At 42.2% G+C, this 27,546-nt stretch overlaps 1 protein-coding gene across 3 annotated transcripts; it reads right to left on the reverse strand.

The window, feature by feature from the left end:
• Positions 1-33: 33 nt before the first annotated feature.
• zgc:163098 (uncharacterized protein LOC100037380 homolog) lies at positions 34-26,986 on the reverse strand. 3 transcript variants are annotated; one of them, XM_057352799.1, is made up of 24 exons: positions 26,601-26,736; positions 26,197-26,281; positions 25,425-25,536; positions 25,093-25,202; positions 24,674-24,741; positions 24,482-24,576; positions 24,336-24,400; positions 24,016-24,181; positions 15,261-15,466; positions 10,534-10,577; positions 9,938-10,042; positions 9,221-9,287; positions 8,978-9,144; positions 8,358-8,520; positions 4,400-4,479; positions 4,104-4,191; positions 3,858-3,986; positions 3,330-3,525; positions 3,092-3,160; positions 2,875-2,902; positions 2,451-2,595; positions 1,831-1,941; positions 1,429-1,619; positions 34-1,000 (listed from the first exon to the last, which is right to left on the reverse strand). In XM_057352799.1, the coding sequence occupies exons 2-24, from the start codon at positions 26,272-26,274 to the stop codon at positions 880-882; spliced, it is 2,604 nt and encodes an 867-aa protein (XP_057208782.1). In that variant the 5' UTR covers positions 26,275-26,281; positions 26,601-26,736; the 3' UTR covers positions 34-879. The 3 variants fall into 3 exon arrangements, with proteins under 3 accessions (XP_057208782.1, XP_057208790.1, XP_057208774.1); XM_057352807.1 differs by lacking the exon at positions 26,601-26,736 and adding an exon at positions 26,930-26,986 and having other exon boundaries at positions 24,336-24,576; XM_057352791.1 differs by having other exon boundaries at positions 24,336-24,576; positions 26,601-26,743.
• Between the last annotated feature and the right edge of the window lie 560 nt (positions 26,987-27,546).

Below are 27,546 nucleotides of genomic sequence, written 5' to 3' on the forward strand. Positions count from 1 at the left end.
TTAAACCTTTATTCTGAAAAATGATTTTATTTACATACTCTACAGCTGTATACTGTACATTTTGTTAAGCATACTGTGAATAAACGTAAACATGCATGTTACTTATCTCTCCTCTGGAAACACTGCTTATGATCGTGCCATTTATTACATTTTAGTGATCTTGTATAATTAGTTTTAAATCTGACACTTAATTCTCATTGAGGACTTTAGCAATAACACACACGACTGCAATATATTTCAAAATGTTGGTTCTGATTTTTAATGCCTGTAAAATGTTTGCATCCAATAGTATGCAGGATTACTCTGTTTACACGTGGGCAGCTATGAATGAATGGTTATGTTAGGGTTAATATTCTGAATAAGGCATCGTATGGTATGTGTAAGCATAAACCGAATATTGCCATATTCTGATTAATAGACTCACACCACATTGTAAAGATCAATGTGGTGTCGGTCTATTACCAAATATTTCAATTATAGATTTCAATTTACAAAAAACTAATTTATATAACATTTACACCAACACATTTGTCCTTCCACAAATGTTTTTATTGTAAAGGTTGGGGAGTGGAGGTGTCCATCTTGCAGCTTTTTTAAACACTGGATTTTAAACAAAATGAGAAGATAACACAAATAAAACCGTTTACAAAACAAAAATAAGATCTGTACAAGTTCACACTTCATCTTAGAAAAATTCAGCCAAGCCCAGGGTCGCGATTGCAGCAGCCCCTTAGAAAACTGTTCTGGAAGCAAATGGGATTGTTCAGTCCTTCCTTCAAAGCACTGTGGAACAGAAATGCAGTTGTGCGAGACAAGAGCATCCCTCAGGCTCTGCCAGTCTGCGCTATGAGACGACTGCAGAGGTCAAAGGCTTCGAGTTCAGTGTTTGCTCTTCTTGGACTTTTTGTGTGAGCGATGTGGTGATCGGGATGATGAACTCCAGGATTTGTGCTGCGGAGACGGCGATCGCTTGGACTTTTTCGGTGATCGAGATCTTGTTCTTCATGTAAGACATAAAATAAGGGGATGAACTTAGTGGTAAATATGGAGTGAAATAAACTTTACATATGGCAGGATGACTCCCAACAAGGAGTTAAAGATGCTGTAAGCAATGTTGTCAAACCCAAACAGTGAAACTCTATACGGACAAAAGCAAAATAGTGGCAAATAAAAACTGAGAACTTGATGCTCTAAGCTTCCGTCTTTCCATACATCAGGCTGCCCCACCCTTCAAAATGACTGACAGACGAAAAGCACAGCTGTGACTAGTGCTGTCACAGATGTTTTATGTGATTCTGTCATTCCAAGAAAACGTTTAATGGAATGACAGAATAAATGTATGACAGAATAAACTATATCACTTACAGCATCTTTAATTGCAAGATGCAATGAAGTTTAAGACTCAAAGTGTGTGTGAAAAGTGCATACCTCTCTCTCCTGTCGTCTTTGTCTCGACTCCGTCCCCTACTCCTCTCTCTGTCTTCACTCTTTCTACTCTTCTCTTTATCCCGTGTTTTACTCCTGTCCTCCCCTTTATCTCTCCGCTCGTCTTTTTTGGGCCTTTCTTTCGGTTTCTGTGACCATTTGTCTCTCTTTTCTAGGTTGTCCTTATCAAACTCCTAAAGAGGTAGGGATAGAAAGAAACAGAGATAATAAATGAGTTTGAGTTTTACCATTACATTTTTCTCACACCAGAATGTTAATTTCCACATATACTTTAAAAAGCTAATGCAACCGCGTATATGATGTTGGAACACAAATTTGTGCCCATGAAATATCCAGAAAAGCATTATATAAATGTAAGGAATTTGTTTTGTGTAATGCATTTACCTTCTGTAATAGTCGGTTTCTGTAGTGCTGAACTTGTTGTTGAAGACTCATACTGGACTTCCTTTGTCTCTTCTCAGACTCTAGTTCATCCTGAAACTTCATCACCTTCACCTGCAATATGCACACACTTTAATAGTGCCCGTCAATGCATTAAGCATAACTGAAATATGTGTGACAATGAGACAGAGACTGTATAGACGGCTTCAAAGCAACAACATAAACAAACGTTACTGCATATGCGCCCGTTTTTGGACAGAACTTAACTTCCAGTACACATCTGTGAACAACAGAGTGACAGTGGATTATTTCTGATAACAAGCAAAAGAAACCGAGAAGAACCGTTACTCGGCTAAACTTGTCTCTCAAACATTTTGAATTGAGACTACGATGCCAAACTCAACCGCTACATGTCAATGTACCATACGGTTTCTTTAAATGTGACAAAACTACAGGACCCATTCAACAAATTGTTTATTTAATACAATCATTATACAATAACATAATAATAGAAATCAACATTAAATTAAATATAAATAGTTATATTATTAGCCATTAGCCAGATTGAAAAACAAACACAGATCAGAAGTTGTGCGTCTATATACTGAGTGTGACTGACTCACCTCCAGCTCTCGGAGGTGTGTCCTTTTGCTTTCAGACAGCTCAAAGTTTTTCAAAGAAGACTTAAACTCTGCCCCCTCGAACCTGCTGGGACTGTCAGCATCATCGCTGCTCATGTCAGAATCACCTTCATTCTCTTTAAGGCCGCTGCATGAACAAGACAGGAAACAATGAGATGATAAACCTCTTAAATACATTTTGATTTTTTAATATTTCTCCAGCTTATATATCACTGTTTACGGGCTTATTGAATCAAGACCTTAATGCAAGAATTTAATAATAAGAAATGTGAGTGTATACGAAGAGTTAACTTAAATGAAAAAGGTGCTTAAAATGCCTGATTTAATGTGATTTAATGATGGAGTTAAAACTGAATCATCCATTTATCACAGAGAAAAATGGATGAAATTTCAAACAGATTCTTACCTTGAGTTCAGCTCAGAGTCATTCTTTGCTAAAAAAGATAAGAACAAGAAGCACATAACAGTTTATAAGAATGTTCTGAATTCAGTAGAACTGAATTCAACCTTTCAATCTTTTGACTGACAGTAGGAACATCCTGGACGAACTTCATATGCTTTTACTCACATAATGAATTAGATTGAAGCAGATCAGATCTCTCTCTCTTTCTTTTTGATTGTACCTGATGACTCTGTATCTTCCACCTTCTCCCATTTAGACAGTGCAACACTGGGTAAAGACTTTTCATCCACTGAATCAGACACAGAAAAACACATGTCCATTAGTATGATAATGTTATGTTTTGAAGTAATCTGAGGTAATCTGAAAGCCTTGCCTCCACCAATGCCACTATCATGCTTGGTATTGTTAGCCACTTTGATACTGCCTACCCCAGCTTTAAACTTCCTATTATTACGTACAAGGCACGCCATCGATGTCATCTATTGGGTTTTCCAGAGGAACACCATCAATGTCATCAACCGGTACTCCATCGATGGAGGCTGGATCCCAGGTTAAGGGTGAGCCATCAAGGTCATCAAGGGGCATTCCATCAATTTCACTTCTTTCTATAGGAACACCATCCAAAGGTGCCCCATCCAGGTCTGGAGATCCAGGCTATAGAAAGAAAATAAACAGATAACACCCATAGCACCTTATATACATTAGATGGACATAAGAAACAGTCGTTTTGTGATTCAAAGTGTTAGTTTGTATTGTTTAAATGCTACATCATTTATACTTTTGTTTCATCATCAAGGACACAGCAAAATGGATGAGGTAACAGAGGAATGCACAATAAATGTATCTGGCAAATCGATATTGTTATCGCAATGTTTTGATTCCAGATATCAGATGACTCATGTAAAAGCCAAGGACTGAAGCTTCCATGTCATTTATTGATTAACTGAGCTTTGAATTGATTCTTGTAAACGATCCTCATAGCTCACCTCCGGCCTGTCAATCACCTCCTCTCCAGGTTTAATGAGCCCCAGGAATATATTCTGCAGTTGGATCAGGAAGGAATCTGGATAAATTGCCCAGTCCTCCCACGCACGGAAACATCCCATGATCCTTTGCTGCAGAAAGCGAGAGAGATAAAAGACAGAAGTGTAGGGGGAGGGGATCAGTGGTTTCTGCCGGGGAAAGACTACGGAGCGTATAAAGAGCCGGAACAAGCTGTGCTCGGCGCTCACCTTAAACTGCTCTGCCTGGAGTCTGGCCTGGATGTTCCGATATGATTCACTCAAGTCCCCAAATATCTCAGGCAGCTTTGTCTCAAAACTATTACACAGCAGGACATAAAGGCATAGGCCATTACAAAAGACATGAAAAATGATTCCTATGCTACATAAATCCTTGCTGAGTCAGTGCTGTAGGGTTCATTTCTAAATAAATTGAAACACGCGCACATAAAGAGTATTAGCTCAGAAAAGCGCTCAATAAAAACAATACCATAAAGAGTTGCACAACGGTTACACAAATGACTCACAATTTGCGGTAATATGATGCATTGGCAACTTTGGCACAGGAGTTGTAGAGGATGTCAGATATCAGGTAAAGTCTGGCAATCTGCAAAGAAAATAACACTTAGCCGCACAGTACATACCCATAACCACCTCCAACGCACTTCTCTGGCTGGCCACATCTAATACTTCCATACACACCTCCTACACACCTCCACAGTAACAAAACGTGTACAGTACTTTGTACTGTATTGTGTATGTTTGTATAATGTGTGTATATACTCTTTTATACAAATATGCACATTCTGTATTACGTACAGGGCTTATATTTATTAGACCACCTGTCATAATAAAGATACATATTTTAGGAATCAGTCAAAAACAGACAAAAAAAAAACTGAAACAACTAAATAGTCTTAGTTGTTAGTAATAGTAACATTTTATATGGCCTCCTTTGGCCTTGATAACAGTGTGCATTCTTGCTGGCCTTGGTTGTATGTATTTTTCAACAGTCTTTTGAAAGATGTGAACCAAAAAATTCAACATTTTTCTGCCTTTTTTGTAAAACAGTACATTCGAAAATTCATGGATAACAACAATTTTATTTTAGCATTATATATAGCACCCGCCCCCCCCCCTCCCGAAAGTGTTGATAACCTTTTGTTTCTCCATGGGATATTTACGACTCCTAAGCTTCAAAGCAAGCCAAGGAGATGTGAGAAGTCTTTCTGTTTTGTCTCACCTGGAACTTAAGACCTGTAGTTTATCCAGAGAAACTTCTCTGACAAAACTACACTAAACTGTCATTTACTATAAATATATGTAAATATCCTTGTTATGTGTTGGCACTCTTGCAATCTTAAGTTACCTGTAACCAGTAATGATGCAAGTTTTGATTTAGGTGTTGTTGTATTCATATGTTGGGATGATTCACAGCTTAACATAATTCAAGGCATAGTATGTTTACTATGTAACTCCTCCTCTTCTAATTCCCTATCTGATGAGCTATGTTATAATACTATAGCATGCATCGTACTATGTCCATAACTAAGTTTAGTTATTAGGTGAAAATTAACCATACTGTCAGAGCTATGCAAATAAGGCGCCATGAGAAACAAAGGAACTTTCTCTGGCCCACTTATCGCTTTCATGGCATTGGTCCGCAGGCCACCTGGGGGAAGGGCAGGGCAGGTATGCACATAAAAACATCATTCACCGATACATTCTGTGCGGAAGAGAATCCAACAGAGACCGGGGCTTACGCTTCCTGCCATTGGGGAGCCCGGGGAGGCCGCGTAGGCCCTGCAAACTTCGGACACCGGGGCTAACAATAATATAAGTATGGTCTCGATACAGTACGCTATTCTGTACATGAAAAATCTCTTTAGTAAATTTACTAGACTATACATGTTTCATAATAGATATGCACAGTATAGAATAAAGTGACAAGGGCCCAGAATAAAGGGCCTTACAAGCCTGTTTCGAGTGCACCGATTGGAGTGTTTTTGAAGCTGCTACCACCGATCTGGACGAGCTCACAGAGACTGTAACATCATACATCAGTTTCTGTGAGGATTTGTGCATTCCTACCAGGACTTCCTTAAAATACAACAATGATAAACCATGGTTCTCAGCAAAACTCAGACAGATTCGCCAAGCCAAGGAGGATGCCTACAGAAAAGGGGACAAAGTCTTGTACAAGCAGGCTAGGAACACATTGACAAAGGAGATCAGAGTGGCTAAGAGAAACTACTCTAAAAAGTTGGAAAACCGGTTTTCAGCCAACGACCCAGCGTCTGTGTGGAAAGGCCTTAAAGACATCACCAACTACAAGCCACCATTCCCCAATTTTGCAGGCAATCAACACCTGGTCAACGATCTGAATGACTTTTACTGCAGATTTGAAAATGCTAACTTTACACCTCACTCCAACTCTGACATTCTCTCTACACAACACCTATCACCTTCAGTCACCCCATCTCCTGCACTTCAGATCAGTGAAGAGGATGTGTGCCGAGTCTTTAGGAAACAAAAGACAAGAAAAGCACCAGGCCCAGATGGTATCTCCCCAGCCTGTCTTAAAAGCTGTGCTATTCAACTGGCCTTCATCTTCTCTCAGATCTTCAACAGATCACTGGAGCTGTGCACAGTTCCTTCCTGTTTCAAGCGCTCCACCATAATCCCCATCCCAAAGAAACCCAAAATCACAGGACTGAATGACTACAGACCCATCGCTCTCACATCTGTGGTCATGAAGTCATTCGAGAGACTGGTACTGGTTTATCTGAAGGACATCACAGAACCCTTACTGGACCCCCTGCAGTTTGCCTACAGAGCAAACAGGTCTGTTGAGGATGCAGTTAACATGGGGCTGCATTTTATCCTGAAACATCTGGATAGACCAGGGACCTATGTGAGGATCCTGTTTGTGGACTTCAGCTCCGCTTTCAACACCATCATCCCATCACTGCTCCAGACAAAGTTAACCCAGCTATCTGTTCCTGGCTCTATCTGTCAGTGGATCACCAGCTTTCTGACAGACAGGCAGCAGTTAGTGAGAATGGGGAAACTCACATCCAGCACCCGCACAATCAGCACTGGCACCCCCCAGGGGTGCGTTCTCTCCCCACTGCTCTTCTCCCTGTACACAAATGACTGCACTGCCCAGGACCCTTCTGTCAGACTTATGAAGATCGCAGACGACACCACACCTATTGGCCTCATCCAGGATGGTGATGAGTCTGCGTACAGACAGGAGGCTGAGCAGCTCGTGCACTCAGCAGCAGGAAGCATCAGAAGCGTCTCGCCTGGGCTAAAGACAAAAAGGACTGGACTGCTGCTGAGTGGTCCAAAGTTATGTTCTCTGATTAAAGTAAATTTTGCATTTCCTTTGGAAATCAGGGTCCCAGAGTCTGGAGGAAGAGAGGAGAGGCACAGAATCCATGTTGCTTGAGGTCCAGTGTAAAGTTTCCACAGTCAGTGATGGTTTGGGGTGCCATGTCATCTGCTGGTGTTGGTCCACTGTGTTTTCTGAGGTCCAGGGTCAACGCAGCCGTATACCAGGAAGTTTTAGAGCACTTCATGCTTCCTGCTGCTGACCAACTTTATGGAGATGCAGATTTCATTTTCCAACAGGACTTGGCACCTGCACACAGTGCCAAAGCTACCAGTACCTGGTTTAAGGACCTTGGTATCCCTGTTCTTAATTGGCCAGCAAACTCGCCTGACCTTAACCCCATAGTAAATCTATGGGGTATTGTGAAGAGGAAGATGCGATATGCCAGACCCAACAATGCAGAAGAGCTGAAGGCCACTATCAGAGCAATCTGGCCTCTCATAACACCTGAGCAGTGCCACAGACTGATCCACTCCATGCCACGCAGCATTGCTGCAGTAATTCAGGCAAAAGGAGCCCCAACTAAGTATTGAGTGCTGTACATGCTCATACTTTTCATGTTCATACTTTTCAGTTGGCCAAGATTTCTAAAAATCCTTTCTTTGTATTGGTCTTAAGTAATATTCTAATTTTCTGAGATACTGAATTTGGGATTTTCATTAGTTGTCAGTTATAATCATCAAATTAAAAGAAATAAACATTTGAAATATATCAGTCTGTGTGTAATGAATGAATATAATATACAAGTTTCACTTTTTGAATGGAATTAGTAAAATAAATCAACTTTTTGATGATATTCTAATTATATGACCAGCACCTGTATATACTTAATGACGATTATTATACGCATTTTCCTTTGAGCTAAACTAATTCCCTGACTGAAATTGATGTTTTAAATAACTAATTTCATGGATGTGATCTTGATAGATCTGGTGGAGAATCATATTTGGTGAGCTAAGCTCATCATTATCTTAACATGCAGCTAAAACCGCTACATGTATTACTCTGTAGTATTTTATGCACATGCAATGTGCACTTCCTGGAGTACGGACCAAAGCAGTCTGTACTTTTGTAAATGTGTATTGTACCTTCTTCTGTAGTGGCGTGTGCAGTAGTGACAGAGCCTCTGTGATGCAGGAGACGACCTCCTCCGCAGCCTCTGCTCTCTCCAGACAGAACAGCATCACATCTCCGATCTCATCTCTGCGTGGAGTCAGACCTCTCAGCAGGGACTCTAACCTCTCTCTGTGTCTGAACCAAAAAGACACATGTTCTTACATTACAATTACAGGTTTAACAAACACTTTAATCCAAAACAACTTTTTCTAAACGCATCACTTAGAAGCTAGCAATAGTCCATTTAGAATATTCGATTTGAAGAACAAACAAGAGTTAAAAAAAAGCTTGAGCAGATGTATTATGTGGTGTATTATGTTGAGAAGTAAAGACAAAAATATATTTTTTTGTATTATACACACTTTCAACTCCTAGAGGACTCGACAATGAGATTTTTTTTCTGCTTAATAATATTTGTGAAGCTTTTGACAAAACCTCTTCTACTGTATGTCCTTCTTAAAATCAGAAGAATTTCCCAAACAACAATGCTTACGACAATCAAAACTTTACATTTGCAAGGCATTTGATTAAAAACACATGCGCTACAATATAAGCGTTTCAAAACAGCCTCCTATTTCTCCCTGCTGCTTACTCTGCCTTCAGCTGCCCTTTCTTTGGCTCTTCTTCTTGAATAGAGAAGGAGCTCTCTTCTGCATCCTCATCTCCATGGAGATATGGGGTAAGAATGGGAGGCTTCCACAACGAGCCACCCCTAAACATTCTGAAAGATGTCGTTCTCCATTTATTTGGGTTTTCGCCCTAGAACACAGCCAGAGAAATGTTTACCAGCCCACATACTGATACACAAACACTAAGGATGGCATCTCTCATTTACCTGTAGAATAGAATACAGCTTCCATCTGTAGTACACATGCTCCTGACTCTTGTTTTCAAACAAAAACCTGCAACATTAACCAAACATTTAATACACAAACGGCTAAATATGGCATTTAGAAGTACTACATAAGTTTAAGGAAATACACAGAATACAAAACAATACATGTGGTTTATGGCCAGGGGTACACAGAATCTGTACACTTTGTTTTCAGCAACAAGTCATTTCTTTTTCTTAGTCTTAAACATATAAACATCACCCAAAATAAAAATTCTATCATTATTCATCCACCCTCATGAGGTTAAAAACCTTTGTATGCCTTTACTCTTTCTTCTGTAGAAGACAAAATAAGATATTTTGAGAATGTCCACACAATAGAAGTCAATGGGGGGGCAATGTTGTTTGGTTATCAACATTCTTCAAAATATCTTCTTTTGTGTTCTACTGAGGAAAGTCAATCAGAAAGGTTTAGAATGACAGGGAGTGTGACTGGAGTGTTAATTTTCCCATTTTTTGTGGGTGAACTGCCCCTTTAATTTGGCATACATTCAGATAGACTCTGGCCATCTGTTTCATGAGCATCCTGCCAGTAGTTTCTGTCAGTTTTCCCAAAACCTCAGCAGATCTTGTCTGAAGTGATTCGTGGCCCACATACTGAGGTATAACACAACACAACGGCATAAATACTCTGTGAGAACAGAAAACCGCATCACTCACCTAAAGTCAGGGTTGCTCTTCTCCCGGCTCATGATGATGGCCTCAAACATGGGTCCCTCTCTCACCACAAACTCAATCATTCTGTGTATCAAGCCCAGCAGGTTCCTATGAGCCACAAGAGATGGATGAGAGTATGAACAAGTGCTTTCATTTCTCATTTTACTTCTCTCCATACAGTCCAAAGTCTTACCATGTCAGTTCTATCTGTTTCCTTCCTTTCATTTTCAATGGCTGCCAGTTTGTAATTTATATCTTGCTTTTTATTTTCTGTCCGCTCAAACTCAGATTATCACAACCCTTACGAGACCGTTTAGGGAGCGTTTTAATACAATGCTAAAAAAGGCCACTGCGTAATGATTCTGCAATCTGAAAAAATGTGTTTTCACAGTGGCAATTACTGAGTAGTGAATTATGTTTTAAACCTTAAGCTTATGAGCAGCACATTACCTTAAAGCGAAATGAAGAAAGTTGTATGAAAGTACCTTTCCGATGATCTAACCTCTATGATTTACGTGTCAAACAGAGTCTATTGGTGAGTGTGTTTGTGTGTGTTTCAGTGGCAATAGTGTTTTAATAAATGGACAGAGATTGTGTACCTTTCTGGGGGGATTACCACTGTCACTACGGCCTCGGACAGAGTCTGTTCATGACGCCAAACCAAATGATGAAGATACAAAAATACAGTGAGTTTATATTTTAACAAACTGCAGAATATTCATGATTAATATCATCAGCACCAGCTAAACCTCTGGAAACATGCTCGGCAAACACCAGTTCATCTCACCGCAGGTTCTGCATGAGGGGTATTCTGTGTACATGCCTTGGCTGTAGGTTAGGTCAAGAGCTCCTTTTTTTACCGAAGATAAAATCTTATTCATTGTGGATTTGTTGCTTTCAGAGTCCAGACTGGTTTGTAGGATTACGTTGTCTCTTATTACCCAGAATGCCCCTCAGGCTTTAACAAAAGGTTTATTGAATTTATGACTTACCAAGTTAACTGCAGTTTTCTGAATTGTTATTAAATATAATCTGCATGTGTTTTTTGTCTGGTACAACATGCACATCTGCATTTAATTAAAGGGATATTTCAGCCAAAAATGAAAATTCGGTCACAATTTATTTTAAGGTCCAATTCTCGCTATTAACAAACCATTAACTACGTTTGCCTCAATAAACTCCTAATTTGTTGCTTATTAATAGTTAGTAAGGTAGTTGTTAGGTTTAGGTATTGGGTAGGATTATAGATATAGAATATGGTCATCCAGAATATGTGCTTTATAAGTAGGGTTGTGTACCGAAACCCGGTGTACCCATATCGGGTATGTAACTGGACAAATTTCAGTGCCTCATTTCGGTGCCATTTAAATGCTGAGTGAGCCGTTGATTGAGACATTTGCCCTCACGTGAACATAAGTCGGAAAGCTCTGATAATACAAATCCAACACATCTTATATGGTGGTTAAACGGATCGCGAATGATCTGTGATCCGCACGGATCACAAGCACCCCGCGGATCGGAACGCGCATGACCCGTGGATTGATAGTGAAAGACATTTTTAGTGCGCGCTCTCTCACCCTCCCTCCATCTCGGCGGGTTCAGCATTCATCACCGGGTGCAGTCTTTAACTTCAACCGCGAAACTAACGTTAATTCGACACGCATGACGTGTCTGTAATGCAAGCGATCACAATAAAACTGTTGAGCGCGTTTAAAATCGATGAAGTGCGTGCTGCGTGCGTGGAGCTCGTTCTTAACACAGTAACGCATTTGACAAGAAAGACAAGCAAGACACAGCAGTGAAAGTGCTAAACCTTATTGCACCTGTCAGTCTGATCTCTAGACATCAAACTGTCAAGCTTTTTACTCTGACTACATGTTTAGGCATATAATTATACTTATTCATTATATACACTGTCTGTTTTTAAAATAATGCACATATAATGTAGCCTAGAAGGCTCTCTGTAAATGTACTTAATCTGTTGATATCAACGCATTTTCTGTCCATATTTCACACAACTATTGTGCATTTAGTTGTAGCTGGAGAGTAAACACGTTAAACAGTAAACACTATTTCTAGCAATGTTAGTGTCCATTCTCATTTAAATTCACTTAAAACTTTAATTGTGAATTTGTTGTGTTGTGTTTTTTAATTGAATATATTGTTCTTTAAAGCCACAATATGGAATATTTGGACCGCTAGATGGCGCACTTTCTAAAGCAAAAGGCGAAGCTAAATGATGTTATGTAGGAGAGTGGAGTTATGGGTAAAAAGTTAAAAAGTAAATTGGAACGAACCCACAGCATTTACAAGTAAGGTTATGGCTACATATTGTTGTGTAACATATACTGTATTTCATAAAGTAACTGCATTCATAACTATTCAAATAATCTGTGCATGAGTATTTCGTGTACAATAAAAAAAATGTGTTTACCTGTCTATTAAAACACATGCGAGAGCGGAGTCTCTGTCGAGTCCAAGTTGGTCGCTTAGCTCTCTCCATTTAGAAAACGCCACGCCGATATTAATCCTTGTTTTATTTCTTCGTTTGTCCATAAGCCTGCTTGCCTCATTTGGCCTACGTTTACGCTTTTTTGGGGTTTCCTTTACTCGCCAAAGCGTAATCGTGATCCATAATAACAGAACAACAGATGCTGCGTCCCAGATGCTGTATAACCACTTCCGCATTTGCGTGTTGCCGTAGTTTCTACAACTGGAAACTGAGGGTAGTGCGGAGCACCGGATATTAAGGCCCAATCCCAATTCTACCCCTTACCCCTACACTTTCCCATACCCCTCCGTTTGGCGCGTTCATGTGAAGGGGTAGGGGTGTCTCAATTCTCTTTTGGTTGGAGGGGTAGGGGTAAGGGGAAGGGCCAGATAGCCCTTCAAACGAAGATTTTTCGGGACCTCACTTCAAACTAAGGGCTAAGAGAAATTTCCAACATGGCTGCTCACTCGAGCAAGCAGACCCAAATGTAAGTAATTTTTGCCATTAATACGGATTTTGATGACAATTTTTCTATTTATGTATGTTACATTCAATCTTGTGTTTGTATTTACGGTAATGTTCTTTTAATGTTTGCAAAAAATGGCTAATGTTTGCTAGCGGACAGCACTGATTGCACGATATTAGAAAATATATTTTTGTCATATACCCGGTGCATCGGCGCATGTCCTCTGACGTAACGTTAGAAGCTAGAAATGACGTATGATGACGTATACCAGTGTAGTAGGGGTGTCCCATTTCTTAGCGGAAAATTTGTAACCCTTTCCCTTGCCACTTTGTTTCAAGAGCCAAGGGGCGAGGGGTAGGCGAGGGGTAGGCGAAGGGGTAGAAAATAGAATTGGGATTGGGCCTAAATCACTGATATGCGACAAATACAAGGGAGACAAAGGACGGGCCATTATTTTAAATAGGAATTTCTCTGGATTGGCACATTCTAGGGAACTTTTTGGATAATGTAAGTACACAACTGCATGAAATATATCACACTGTGCAAGTGATTTTTGGATATTTCATAACAAAATTCATCCATATTGTGGCTTTATTGTCATCCTCCAGTGTTTTGTGGCTCTTTTTAAAGGTATCGATTTAGGCACCGGTACCGTTTGAAAAGTATCGATTTGGCACCGGTATCGAAAAAACCCCAAACGATACACAACCCTATTTATAAGTACTAATAAACAGCCAATATTCTAATAAGCAACTAGTTAACAGTGAGAATTGTTCCCTATAATAAAGTGTTACCAAAAATTCTTAACATTTATTCACCATCACATCATTCAAAACCTGCATATGACTATCTCTCTTAGCAACACAAAAGAAGATATTTTGAGAAATGTCTCAGTGGTTTTGTGTTCATACAATGGAAGTCCATATGAGCCAATGCTGAAGGGTTACCAACCTTCTTCAAAATATCCTACGTGTTCCACAGATGAAAGTCATACAGGTTTGGAATGACATGAAGGATATTTTATTTTTAGGCGAACTACCCCTTTAAAGGGATATTTCACCCCTGAATCAAAATTTCCCCATGTTTTATTCACCCTCAAGGCATCCTAAACTATTATGACTTTCTTCTGGAAGAACATTGCAGTCGTTGTTATAATCCCAAGTATCATTTTACTTGAGGGTGAGTAAAACATGGGGAAATTTTGATTCAGGGGTGAAATATCCCTTTAACCAATTCATTAAAATGTGTTTAAATTGTTTCCACAAGAATTTACAGAGAGAGATTTTGTATTTTTCTACAAGAAATGAAACTATGCTGGTCCTCCAACTGCCTAGGCAATAGTTCACACCATCACATTTCTTTACAGAAATATATACAGTCAAACCCAAAATTAACTAGTGGGTGCAAGACACTGTAGTGAGGATGGCAAAATAAAGTAAACTGTGACATATTATACACAAAAATTCTTCATACAGTGGAGTACCAGTAAAAGTGATAAAAATTTGAGACCAAATTATTCAGACACTTTGACCTGACCAGGTTTTGCTTAAGTGATTTATCTTTAACTGTTAATGCAATTTACTTAAATTCAACAGCTGACACATATTCAACCTAATCCATTACATACCTTTCTATCAAAGTTATCTGACATTATCAAGATACATTTGTTCTGACACAGTTTAACCATGAGTTCTTGTAATATTTTATTACCATTTTCTGAACTATAGCTAATAAATAATGTGAGAAATGTTGAAAGTGTCTGAATAAATTTTGGTTTGACTGTACATTATATATCAAACAAAAACTAACACAAAGCTCAATGAAGATTTAATTCCATTAAAGACACTATTCACCCAAAAATAAACATACCTTTATGTTTTCAACATTTCTTTGTTCTTTTGAACACAAAAGAAGATGTGTTGAAGAAGGTGTGAAACCAAATAGTTCTGGGGCACCTTTTTCCTACTACGGTAGTCAACAATGCCCCAGAATCATTTGGTTACATTCTTCCAAATATCTTTCTTTGTGTTCAGCAGTGGGGAACAACCTGAGAGTAAGTAAATGTTGTCAGAATTTTCATTTTTGGGAGAACTATTCCTTTAATTATAATATAAAGAGACGGTTATTTCTTTATTATTTAATCTAAAATAATATTTATCAGCTTTGACTTTCTGTATCAAGCTACATGACACAGGACAGTTTTGTGTCAGTATAGCATGGTTTCTTTTTATTATTTCCCACAAAAATGTCTGTTGCTTCTGTTTAGTAGTGCTTTTCGCAATGAGAAACCTTTGCAAGCCAACCTTTAAAAAGCTTGACCTACAATAAACTTTATCACCCAGATATCAGGAGATTGCGCGTGTGTTTACCTTGTAAAAGTCTTCCTGCGAGCGGCTTCGGGATTTGGTGAAGTCATTCCTGAAGCGGTCTCTGGGTTGGGCATTGAATGGCAGTCCAGATGGTGGAGGGGGGGCTGTGGTCTTCAGCACACCAATGGGAGTATAAAGAGGCTGCGGGGGAATGCGTACTGCTTTCCCCCAACCCAACTTCATTTCAAAACCCATTATCGTCTTACCTGCAAAACAAGGAGACAAGAGCTCAAAGCACCGAAGCATACAGAGGTCGTGACATAAAAGTACCATTTAAGTCAGGGTTTTTCCTGCATAGAAAAATTGGAGACTCAGTCAAATTTCGTGCCGCCTCAGTCTCTGGCCAAAATGATGTCGGGTCAGTGTCTTAAATAAAAAAACGGCGTTCATTACACCACAACGGAGGCGCTTGTTTCGTTATCAGCACCAGTGAGGCGCTGAAGTATAGGAGCTGAATAAATAAATTATCTTTTTTGAAAGTATCGATTTAGGCACCGGTACCGTTTGAAAAGTATCGATTTGGCACCGGTATCGAAAAACCCCAAACGATACACAACCCTATTTATAAGTACTAATAAACAGCCAATATTCTAATAAGCAACTAGTTAACAGTGAGAATTGTTCCCTATATTAAAGTGTTACCAAGAATTCTTATCATTTATTCACCATCACATCATTCAAAACCTGCATATGACTATCTCTCTTAGCAACACAAAAGAAGATATTTTGAGAAATGCATGGATTAAAGTGAAAAAAATTCTTCTGACTGATTCTTTTTTCAGGCCAAGTCATATTCCTTTAACAGACACTTTATATAAATAGTCGAAACCAATAGCAAGGGAGATGTTTTGAACCCCTTTACGTAGTATTGCCAGTTTGCATATTTTTAAAGCTATTTTTAATCTATGAAAAAAACATCTATAACTTTTCAGTGCATTTTTTAATTTATCTTATAAGACCAAACAATGTTTTCTGAAACTCTTAATAATTAACAGAAAAAAGAACAAAATAAAAAGCACCACTTAAGACCAAAAATTTTGTTTGTATTTGTCTCCAGAGTGCTTTTCACTTTTTCTGCCTTCAGAAACCATATTCCTGAAGCTTGGCTACACCTGACACCCGTTTCAGTGTTTGACAAGCTACAGTGACTAGTTAGAGTGTTTGACTAGCTTTTCCAAGGTGACCGTTAAGAAGGCAGCCTATCACTTTAACATTTCCATGGCGAAGCAGCACTGCTTATCATGAGCCACAGCAGCTGTAGGACTGATGCATTGCTTTTACATTCTTTTAATCAAAAAAATTCACAAACTGTTAACTATGTCCTGAAATATCTAACATTCCGATTGGCAAATATGTGCACGTGAATGTGTTTTGTTGTTTAAACACTTTTATAATGATCGCGTTAGTTGAGCTATAAGCGGGCGCCGCAATGTTTGTTTCTTCCGCGGTCTGAGATCTGTCGGATTTACGTCACGTGAATTCATCCACTTCTCTTAAAAACGCAAACTTAAGTGCCTGGTGAACTGGTAGAAGAATTGAGTGATCTTAACAATTGCTTACAATAGCTCCACGAGGGTAAGACCGACCCAGCGCTTATGCAGGAACTTCGCGCCGCCACCGACCTCACTCTACGGGCGACCAAGGTGACCACGCGGGCCCTGTGGGGGGGATGTCCACACTTCTAGTCCATGAGAGACACCTCTGGCCGAACATTGCACAGATGAGTAACGCCAAGAAGGTCCGCTTTCTCGACGCACCCATGTCGCAAGGGGGGGGGCTGTTTGGTGATACTGTCGAGCCGCAGTTCTCGACAGTAAAGAAGCAGACAGAGGATATCAAGCATATCCTCCCCCGCCGCGACTCGGCCGCCCTTGGCCGTCGAGTCCCATGCACCGTCTGCTTCCCAGCAGCCCTGGTCCTCTTCAACGCCCTCCGGCTCTGGCGCCCCCCACTCAGGCGGCCCCCCTGGAAGAGACATCGAAGAGGAGACCATCGCCCCGTCAGCAGCCTTGGCGAAAGCAGAAGCGGCCCTCATGGGAAGACCCCAGGGAGATCGAGAATACCATCGGGCCCGACCCCAGCCATTCCATCGCTGGGTGGTCGATCCGGGACGGTTCCTGCCCCGTCCCAACAGCCCACTCTCTTAAGAGTTTCCTCTCTCTCTGCGTGTTTATCACAGCCGCTCTCACCCTCTACACGACGGTGTTCGGTAACTCGACGTTGCATCACGGCGAGACCCAATGTCGAGGAGAATCAGTAGCCCTCAGCACTCTCCACCCCGGGGGCTTCCCCACGGCAAGGAATCCGCACTGCCAGCCATTGAACCACCCCTTGGGAGGTCGATGAAGCAGATCGTACCCCTAGCCCCGGTCTCGGTCCCTGAGAGCCTGAGTCCCTGAGTCACGGTGGCTACGGGATACGATCCGGCGGATCTCAAGTTTGGGGAATCCTCTCAACCTCAGACAGAGGCTAGGATGCTCCCGTGCTTCGGGCCAGGGTCACCACCCCTCTGGCAAGCGATCGTGCTCGTCCCTCTAGCCGAGATGTTCAACGGTTTTTGCAGCCCGTACTTCATCGTCCCCAAAAAAAGGGGGGGTTGCTAGATCTGCGTACCCTGAACAGGCACCTACTCAAGCTGCCGTTCAGGATGCTCACGCAGAAGCGCATCCTGGCGTCTACCAGATGTCAAGATTGGTTCATGGCAATTGACCTGAAGGACGCTTACTTTTATGTCTCGTTTTCGAGGGCGAGCATATCAGTACAGAGTCCTCCCTTTCGGTCTGTCCCTGTCCCCACGAGTCTTCACGAAGATCGGGGAAGCCGCCCTCACTCCCCTCGGGGAGAGAGGTGTGCGGGTACTAACTATCTCGACGACTGGCTCATCTGGGCACACTCACGAGATCTGTTGTGTACACACATGGATCTAGTGCTCCGGCATCTAGATCGGTTGGGACCACAGGTCAACCGAGAAAAGAGCAAGCTCTCCCCTGTGCAGAGCATCCTCTTTCTCGGTATGGAACTCGACTCTGTCTCCATGACAGTGTGACTGACTCAGAGCACGCTCAGTCAGTGCAGTCAGTGTTGAACTGCCTGAAACACTTCCTGAGGCTCCTGGGGTGGCATCATCGGTGGGGGTGGTCCACCTCGGGTCGATGCACATGCGACCGCTTCAACACTGGCTACAGAGTCGGGTTCCCTGGAGAGCGTGGCACACCGGCAGCAGGCGTATGGTCATCACGCCTTTCTGCCGTCGCACCCTGACCCCCTGGTCTGCAATGACCTTCTTGCGGACAGGGTCCCTTTAGGGCAGGTGTCAAGGCACGTCGTGGTGATGACGGATGCCTCCCTGCAGGGTTGGGGTGCCGTGTTTAACGGGCACGCAGTGTCGGGGCGGTGGACGGGCCCCTGCCTGCGCTGGCATATCAACTGCCTAGAGTTGTTGGCTGTGCTACTTGCACTGAAGAGGTTGCAACCTCTCATGCAGGGCAAGCACGTGCTGGTCCGGTCAGGACAGCACAGCTGCCGTGGCGTAAATCAATCCATCCCAGCACAGTCCAGCACATATGGGAGCAGTTCGGCCAGGCACAGGGGGACCTGTTGCCTCCCTGGACTCCTCCCATTGCCCGCTTTGGTACTCCTTGACCGAGGGACCCCTCGGCACGGATACCCTAGCGCACAGCTGGCCGTGGGGTAAGCGGAAGTACGCCTTCCCCCCAGTGAGCCTCATTGCACAGGTCTTGTGCAAGGCCAGGGAAGAGGAGCATCAAGTGGTACTAGTTGCGCCCTATTGGCCCAACCGGACTTGGTTCTCGGAGCTAAGGCTCTTGACAACAACTCCCCCCTGGCCGATCCCCCTGGAAGGACCTGCTTTCCCAGGGGAAGGGGCACGTTACGGCATCCCAGGCAGAGCCCTGGAACTTCCATGTCTGGACAGGACGAGGAGATCCTGAGTGGCCCATCCCCGGTGGTTGGGACATCACTCAGGCTAGGGCCTCGGCAACTAGGCGGCTATACGCCCATAAGTGGCGCCTCTTCTCATCCTGGTGCTCTTCTCGAGGAGAAGACCCACGGAGTTGCTCGATCGCAAACGTGCTGTCCCTTCCTCAAGAGAGACTGGAGAGTAACCTCTCCCCCCTCCACACTGGGAGTGTATGTAGCCGCTACGGCCGCTCATCACGACCTAGTTGCTGGGAAGCTTCTGGGGCAGCACGACCTGGTCGTTTGCTTCCTAAGGGGCACGAGAAGGCTACCGCCTCATCCGCGCTCCGTATCCTCTTTCGACCTAGGCGGCGTGCCTCAAGAGGCCCCCCCCTTCGAGCCCCTCGGAGCTGCCGCTCTTTCTCACCTCACGATAAAGACGGCTCTCTTGATGGCGCTCACCTCCAAGAGGGTAGGGGACCTACAAGCACTTTCCGTGTCCACAGATTGCCTAGAACTCAGGCCCGGTGATTCTCACATTATCCTGAGACCCCGGCCCGGCTACATGCCCAAAGTTCCCACCACCCCCCCTAGAGACCAGGTGGTGAACCTGCAGGCGCTCCCCACCAGGGAGGAAGACCAAACCCCATCCATGTTGTGTCCAGTACGCGCACTGCGCCTCTACTTGGACCGCACGCAGAGCTTCAGAAGCTCTGAGCAGCTCTTTGTCTGTTTTGGAGGTCAGCAGAAGGGGAGGGCTGTCTCCAAACAGAGGCTGGCGCACTGGATCGTGGATGCCGTCGCTACGGCATACCGATCTCAAGATCGCCCCTGCCCGTTAGGAGTGAGGCACACTCCTCATAAACACTGGCTCGGGGCGCCTCTCTGGCAGACATCTGCAGAGCTGCGGGTTGGGCTATGCCCAACACCTTCGCGAGGTTCTAATACCTACATGTGGAACCGGTGTCAGCCCGCGTCCTGCAGGGCAACGTGTAGGACCGGCAGCCGGTAGGGCGCCTGCGAAAGCCCTTCCCCCTTCCTCTAGGGGGATCAGCGGCTATTTACGCCTCCCTTCTTTCCCCACTGGGTAAAGAACAGGTATTCCATCCATCACTAAGCACCTTCCTGGGGGCAGGCTGGGCCCTTAGGCCGGGGAACAGTTGAGTTATCTACCACATAGCTCTAACCGGACCTAGTGCTCCAGACGTGGTAACCCCCCCCATGGGCGGTTCCGTCTGATGTATTCTCATGAATGGTTCCCACCTCGGCAACCCATGACCTCCCCTAGGTGGACCACCACCTTGCGGTTAACTGCTTCAGTGTACACGTTTTCCCATGAGTTCTCCCCTAATGGTGAGACCATGTGGTGTCTCCACTAATTCCTCCCTATGGTAGGTAGTGGTCTCTGTAGTGTTTTTCCCCTAGGGGGAATAATGCTTACCCAGTGGCCCTTATGGTGCCGGGTGGCTTCTCGCTGTTAGAGAATCAAGGCCTCTGCCCGGGGCTTCCCACCTTTTCTTCAAAAGCTCTGGGACACCCTACCTCTCCAATGGACGGTTACAATTTTGCGCTAGCGCTCACGTCTGACTCGCCCAGGCCAGTCAGCATCGCTCCGCTAGAGATTGTGACGTGGCACAGCGCTGTGGTGTTTTCCATAGGATTGTCTTGGTTACGGATGTAACCTCAGTTCCCTGATGGAGGGAACGAGACGTTGTGTCCTTCTTGCCACAATGCTGGCCGCCCGCCGCAGCGGTCAAGGGATGCTCAGGCTCCTCAGAACAAAAGGTGAATGAATGCAGCATGCCGTCTCCCTTTTATACCTGGATATCCGGGGGCCGAGTCCGACATGCAAATTTCATTCGCCAATTTCATTGGCCTTTTCTAAACTAGTCAGAAGTTGATAGGTTCTCAAGAGCGAACCCCATCTGTCGGCTCGACACAACGTCTCGTTCCCTCCATCAGGGAACTGAGGTTACATCCGTAACCAAGACGTTATGCAGCAGCTCACGTTAGCGGATAAATTAACATTGACATTTAAAAACGTTTGTGCTGCCTTTGTAAGGAGTTTCGGGGTGACTCGCCTGCAGTCACGCTTCAAGTTTGCTGTGTTTTAACGGCGATTGTGAAGGAAAATATGACGCTTTGTAAACCACTTGGAGACACAGATTGTGTCTTGTGCTTCTCTCTCTACCGCATATGTGAGATAAGCACACGTGACGCTCTGGCGCAGAGTAGGTAGCGTCTTGACCGCTGAATGAATAGAATTAAACATATCTTAAAATATCCCCATCTCTCTACGATGCGCATCGTATCATTTTTGCATCGTGAAATATCATAATACGAAGTATCGTTACACCCCTAGTGTTATACTGTACACAGCGAGTTCGCCAGTATGAACGCAATTGTGATCAGAACGACTCACAAAGTAATGACTCATTTGAACCGATTTGTTTGAACAGTTGAAACTATTCAGACACTAGCGAATATAAGAGCGGTTTCACATTAGCACTTTTATTGCGCACCCAGGTTCGATTAACGTCATAGTTCGGTTCGTTTGGGTGATGTGAACGCTGTCTTCTGAACCCGGGTGCGCACCCGCGAACTGGACCCGAGTCCGCTTAAAAAGGGAGGTCTGGGGTGCGGTTCATGTGAACTCCAATCGTACCAAATCGCGGAAGTGAACCACTATTGATGATGTAAAACGCATGCTTTTCGTGCGTGTGCTTGTGTGTGTGTATATATCGTCGCTGATGGGCGGAAACCTTCTATGTCCAAATTTGGTCAATTTCATATTTTTTCACAAATCGATGCTATTGGTCAGTCCCAATGTGGGTCTGTTATTTTTACAAATTATTAACCAATCTAAAGTGTTGAAAATAGCTTGAGAGCAAATCTCTTAACTCCATTGGACACTTCAATTGTCTGAGAAGTCTCGTAACTCCACCTCTTCTTCACTCCGTGGGAGCCTCTCGGCATTACGTCTCCTGATTGAAAGTTTTTTAGAGAATAACGAGTGAAAATAGTTAGGTTAGATACATTTGAGTAGGCCTGTTTTGTTAAAAATCGATAGCTGTAATGCTTCGGTGCAGAAGGAAGCCTGTGAGCCATGAAGGTAAGTTTGCGAGCAGATTCGGCTAATTTCCGCCTATTAGACAGTTTAGTCAGCTCATCGTTTTTTGTATTACATCACTTATAGTTCTTAAACCCTTAAAATAGAGTTTAGGAAGATGTATGTAACCACAGTCGTTAGCTTTGGTTAACGATTGAAGCCTTTTCTCTTGTCAAGAGGCTCAACGTGACCGCCGACTTTATTTGCGTGCAGATTAATTTCTGCCTATATTAGACAGCCTGTTTAACGTTTTATTTTGGTATTGCATCACTCATAGCTCTAACGTTTAAAATAGAGTTTTGGAAGATGTATGTAACCACAATCATTAGCTTTCATTAGCTCTTAAAGCCTCGTCTCTTGTCAAAAGGCTCAACACGACCGCAGACTTTGATGAACACTGCTGGCAGCGACGTCTGTGTCCATACCATTCTTATCAATGACAGCGTAATCTCGTATCTCCCAGCTCCCAAGTCATAAACCTTGTATCTCCAATTAAGCATGGTTTTGGGGAAATGTTGTGTTAATGTTGGTACACAACAGTATATGACAGCAATATAACTTTAACGAAACAATGTTTAATAACTCAAAAAATATGCAGTTTTTTTAATTTCCTGAAAAATAATGGTTTTGGAGATGCGAGGATTCCGCCCGACAGCGACGATATGCTCACTTACCTTGACGACCGGCGAGACGCACTGTAAGCAGAGCGAATACTTCTGCTTGCCTCCGCCAAAAAAATCTCTGGCGGAAAGCCCGCTCTCTTCGGAACAATCGTAATACATTTGCGGCAGACAAATGCAAATGTGTTTCTGTATCTTTTCTTTGCAAGCAAATCCAAAGGTTCAAAAAAAGAACAACAAAAGTGATGCGAGCAGCTACATCCATTTTGGCGCCTTGTCGCCTTCATAGCGGTAACCCAGCAACATGAGTACGTGGCCGCCGCTTGATGACGCAAGCGCACCGCAGTTCGTATGCAAAAATTACAATGTGAACACAGACCAGCGGGGGAGGGAGGAGGGGGGAGAAATCGAACTAGTGTTCGGTACAGGCAATCGAACTAGATGTGAAAGCGGCCTAAGAGAACAGTGAATAATTTAAAGCTCAGTGAACCACAAGAGAACGCAGGATGTGAATGAGGTTTGCTTATTTAGTCAAACTGATTAATACAGTTGGCTATTGTGGGCTGAAATGTTAGTTGAAATGATAAAAAGCTTATATTTGATTTTAAGCAACTTTTCTGTTGGTTGGATATATTTAGGGTTTGATATAACTTACTAATGGTCAATTTCATCTCATTTTTAGAACCTTTATGGCTCAGTTTCACAGACACGGCTTATTTTAAACCAGGATTATGCCTTAGTTGAATTAAGATATATATGTTGCTTTTATAAAAATGCTTTAGAATACATTACTGGTGTGCATCTTCAGACAAAACAGTGGCACAGATATATTTTAAGATATTTCTGGGCAAGTTATTTTCAGTTAAGACAGGTCACACATTCATTTTAGTCTGGGACTAACCTTAAACCTTGTCTGTGAAACTGGGCCTAAATGTTGTTTGTAAAGTGTTAAGGTGTTAATCCACTTAAAGGGACAGTAGGCCTACACATGCGCGTATGTACAAGATCAGGATGGCACCAGCTCCACCTCATTTTGAGCCAGGAAAAACCCTGAAGAGTCTTACATGTAATGTTTGTTTATGATTTATGGTTAAACATGCCGTCTTACCATCCAGGGCAGCCAAAGCACGTTCTGCATCTTTTCGTGTCATGAAGGCAACAAAACCGCGGTTGGTGACCCTAGTTCTCTCTTCCTCTGTGCGAGGCCACATAATCTTCACGCTGGCAAGAGGGCCGTATTTGCCAAACTCTTTACAGAGCATCTCCTCCGTCATCTATTGAGACACACAATGATTAATTTTAATGTCATGAGATATTGCAGGTACCGAGAAACATTATAGATCTAATTTAAATTAAATTTTCTAGGAATGTACACTTTGGGCTTTAGTATGAAGCCATCCTAACATCCTAACAACAAGGTCTTCTCACCTTGGGGTTGATGCAGCCGATGTACAGGTTTGTTGTGTTTGGCACTGCAGGATCATCGTCGAATACTACAAAGACAATGCATGAAGTCGTTTTATTTCCCACTAGATCTTTAAAGTGATTGTAAACTGTATGTTTCTCATGCGTACTTGATCGTCGCGTCAAAGGTAAATCCACATCAGGATGCACTCCTCCAGAGTCTCCTTTCTTTCTTTTGTATCTCTCTTCTCTTTCCTCTTGTATTCTGAATGATAGATTTAAGTCACAGGTTTATTTCAGAAATGCACCTGTATGCGAGTATTATTCGTGAATGTGTGGCGTGAATGATGAAAAAAACGGACTGTTTCAGCTCTTCTTTAAAAAGCTCCAGATTACTCTTCTTCTTCTCCTCCACTTTCTTTTTAGCGGCCTACAAAGACAGACAACATTTAAGACTCATACACTATACAAATCCTTCAACAAGCCTTTAGACAAACATTGGTGATAATAACTACAATGTAATTACCTGCAAAATTATTGAGGGTTAGTCAAACAACACATGAAATGCCTGAAGATTACGTGTACAGTGAATTTATAATTATAACAAAACAACATTTTGGCCAACTTTGGTCCTGTAAATAAAACCTGAAGTAAAAAAGATAATCTTTGTTTTTCAGTGAAACATATCTTATAAAATACTATTCTTTCTGACCCAATCTTACCTTTCACCGCCCTGAAAATATTAAACTTACTTGACTATAGTAGAGAGAAAATCACGTACTGTTTTTCTAATGTCTGCAGATGGAGCAGGAGAGGCATTCGGAGACGGAGGAGTGAATTTAGTGACGGGTCTGTAGAGTTTGCTCTTCTTCACCTCCGCAGCTTCTTCCTCTGAGAAAGCAAGAAAACAGATCAAATGTATACTTGGATTTACAGTTTTTAGGCTTTGTCCAACAATTCAAACTAGTTTTTCATCTTGTTAGAAATGTACAAGATTAAAGCAATTTACATCATACTCTAGATAAATACTCTTAATCGAATTAAGAGACATTAATCTACAAGTAAAACCTGAAAGAACATACATACTTTATTTGAGAAAACCTAACAACTTACCTTTAGTTGCATTCACAATACCACCACGTACAAAAGTCTTCACATTACTCTTGTCATTAGAGTCAAAAGAAGCTAAAAATTCTTCAAAGACTTCGGCAGCTTTCTCCTCCTCCTGACAAGAGTGACATGTTGTACAATTTAACACAAAAACAAATAGGCCTATAACATAACTTTTTTCTACGATAAACATAGCACACAAATTGTATATAAAAAAGTCTGTTTATTTGTTCATAATTACGTGCAATGTGTGTATTGTGTTAACATATACAGCTTCTTCCCCCAGGCAATCTCCCTCCTAAACAGATAACTGCTCCTTAAGAGCAATATTCCACTTCCACTACTCCTATAGTGTGCACTATAGTGCCTTATTATATCTACATTTTATTTATACATGTATATAACACTACCTCTACTTACTACATTATCCATTTGCACAAGTGTACAAACAATCTGTTAATATGTATATTCTACTATATACTACCCTGTACAATGTCTCTTATATGTTATTATCCCCCACTTTCTGTAAAATAGTCTTTATTTTATATATGCATATTTTAGAATCTTTTAGAATGTAAATCGTATTATATTGTATCGTCATTGTGTTGAATGTATGTATTAGAAGCTTCCAACACCAAAGAAAATTCCTTGTGTGTGCAAGCACACTTGGCAATAAAGCTCTTCTGATTCTGATTCATATATTGTTATTTGCACAATGTGTGAAACGTTATTTTGTGATGTTTAGTTCAGGCACAGAGAAGCTACTGAAAGAAACCTTTTTCTTGATTTCCTCCTGTTCTCTTTTTGTTAGTGTCCTCTTCACCCCCACAGATTTCCCTTTTTTGTCTGCCATGTCAACTCTGTAAAACAACAGATATTGGAGATAAGATATCAAGATATATCTTGGAGACTGAAAAGGCATTTGTGTAAGAAATGAAAGCACGTGGAAATCATTAAAACGTCATATCGGTTGACGATCTATTAATATTTATGGGACCAATTTATGTTGGTGGGGTGGCCATAAGCTTGATAAGATGCTGCATTAAACACCAGCTCTGTTACGACCAGCGACTGGTCCATACTGAAATCCCTGCCTGCGGTCAGTACATGTTTCATGGCACAGACATTTGCAAACAATAACTTATATTGTGAATTTTAAAGAAATAACAATATTTTTACAGTCGTAGATTGATGTTGGTGGTCGCATCTGATGTCCTCCATAACTCGGTGTGCGCATCTGTCTCAAAAACTACTACGCTACCTACCGAGACAGCATTCTTGGCCAACAAAAGGCGCACTAAAAAGCAAACTAGGTAGGCAGTCCACTGTTTTTGGAGCCACAGCCTGTGTGTGTAAGTTAGCGTATGGGCTAACATCTTTAGTCCTCCTCGCCTCCTGCAAACCCCAGTCAACCGTCTGATGTCAACAACATTAACGCAACCGCTGGACGTAAGGAACGCAAAACGTGACCGGTTGCACGCCCATAATTAATAAATATAGCAACTTACACGGGTCTTGCGTTGAAAAATGAAGCCGTTCGACTGTTGTTAATCCGCCATCTTGAAATGACCAGAAATGGGAATAGCGGAAAAAATACGTCAGGTGACAAACACCAATCACAGCTCAGATCGTTTTATTCTGCGACAGCAGCAATGCCTTTCTTTGATTTTTGCAGTGAGCCATATATCCTCATGCCTGCTCGCTCCCGACCCCAATCCCATTCTATTTTCATAGTTAATATTAAATCATGTCGACAAATTGAGCTTCGGTGAAATCAAGTGGGATGACGACCTCCCACTGTCAGGTGATTTATTAGGATCTCGCCACCATCTTAAATGTAAAATGTGTTTTGGTAAAAGTGTAGGTGTATGGAGCTCGACCTTTGAACCGTAACGTAAATTGTTGTTATAGATTTCTGGGTTCTGTTGGTTTTGACTTAACACGGTAAGAAACATGTTCATGGCAAATATTTATCTAGCATCAATAGCCAGGTTTCCATTACCTTTCAAAATGTGCAAATTGAAATAGCGCATTGAAAATACGCTCAATGGAAACACGTCAATTTCGCAAAACCTCCGATGTATCGCAAAAAAGTTATCACGCTCGCCTGAGGTGTTTTTTCAGG

The sequence above is a fragment of the Triplophysa rosa genome, linkage group LG2 (assembly GCF_024868665.1).
Source record: "Triplophysa rosa linkage group LG2, Trosa_1v2, whole genome shotgun sequence".
In the NCBI taxonomy this organism is placed as follows: Eukaryota; Metazoa; Chordata; class Actinopteri; order Cypriniformes; family Nemacheilidae; genus Triplophysa; species Triplophysa rosa.

Excerpts from the sequence above, each read along its gene's own strand:
- zgc:163098 (XM_057352807.1), bottom strand. The coding sequence starts at position 26,274 with ATGGCAGACAAAAAAGGGAAATCTGTGGGGGTGAAGAGGACACTAACA. Across the intron at positions 9,145-9,220 it reads AGCTGTATTCTATTCTACAG|GGCGAAAACCCAAATAAATG; the intron begins GTAAATGAGAGA and ends GCTGTGTTCTAG. Across the intron at positions 2,903-3,091 it reads GGAAGATACAGAGTCATCAG|CAAAGAATGACTCTGAGCTG; the intron begins GTACAATCAAAA and ends TATCTTTTTTAG.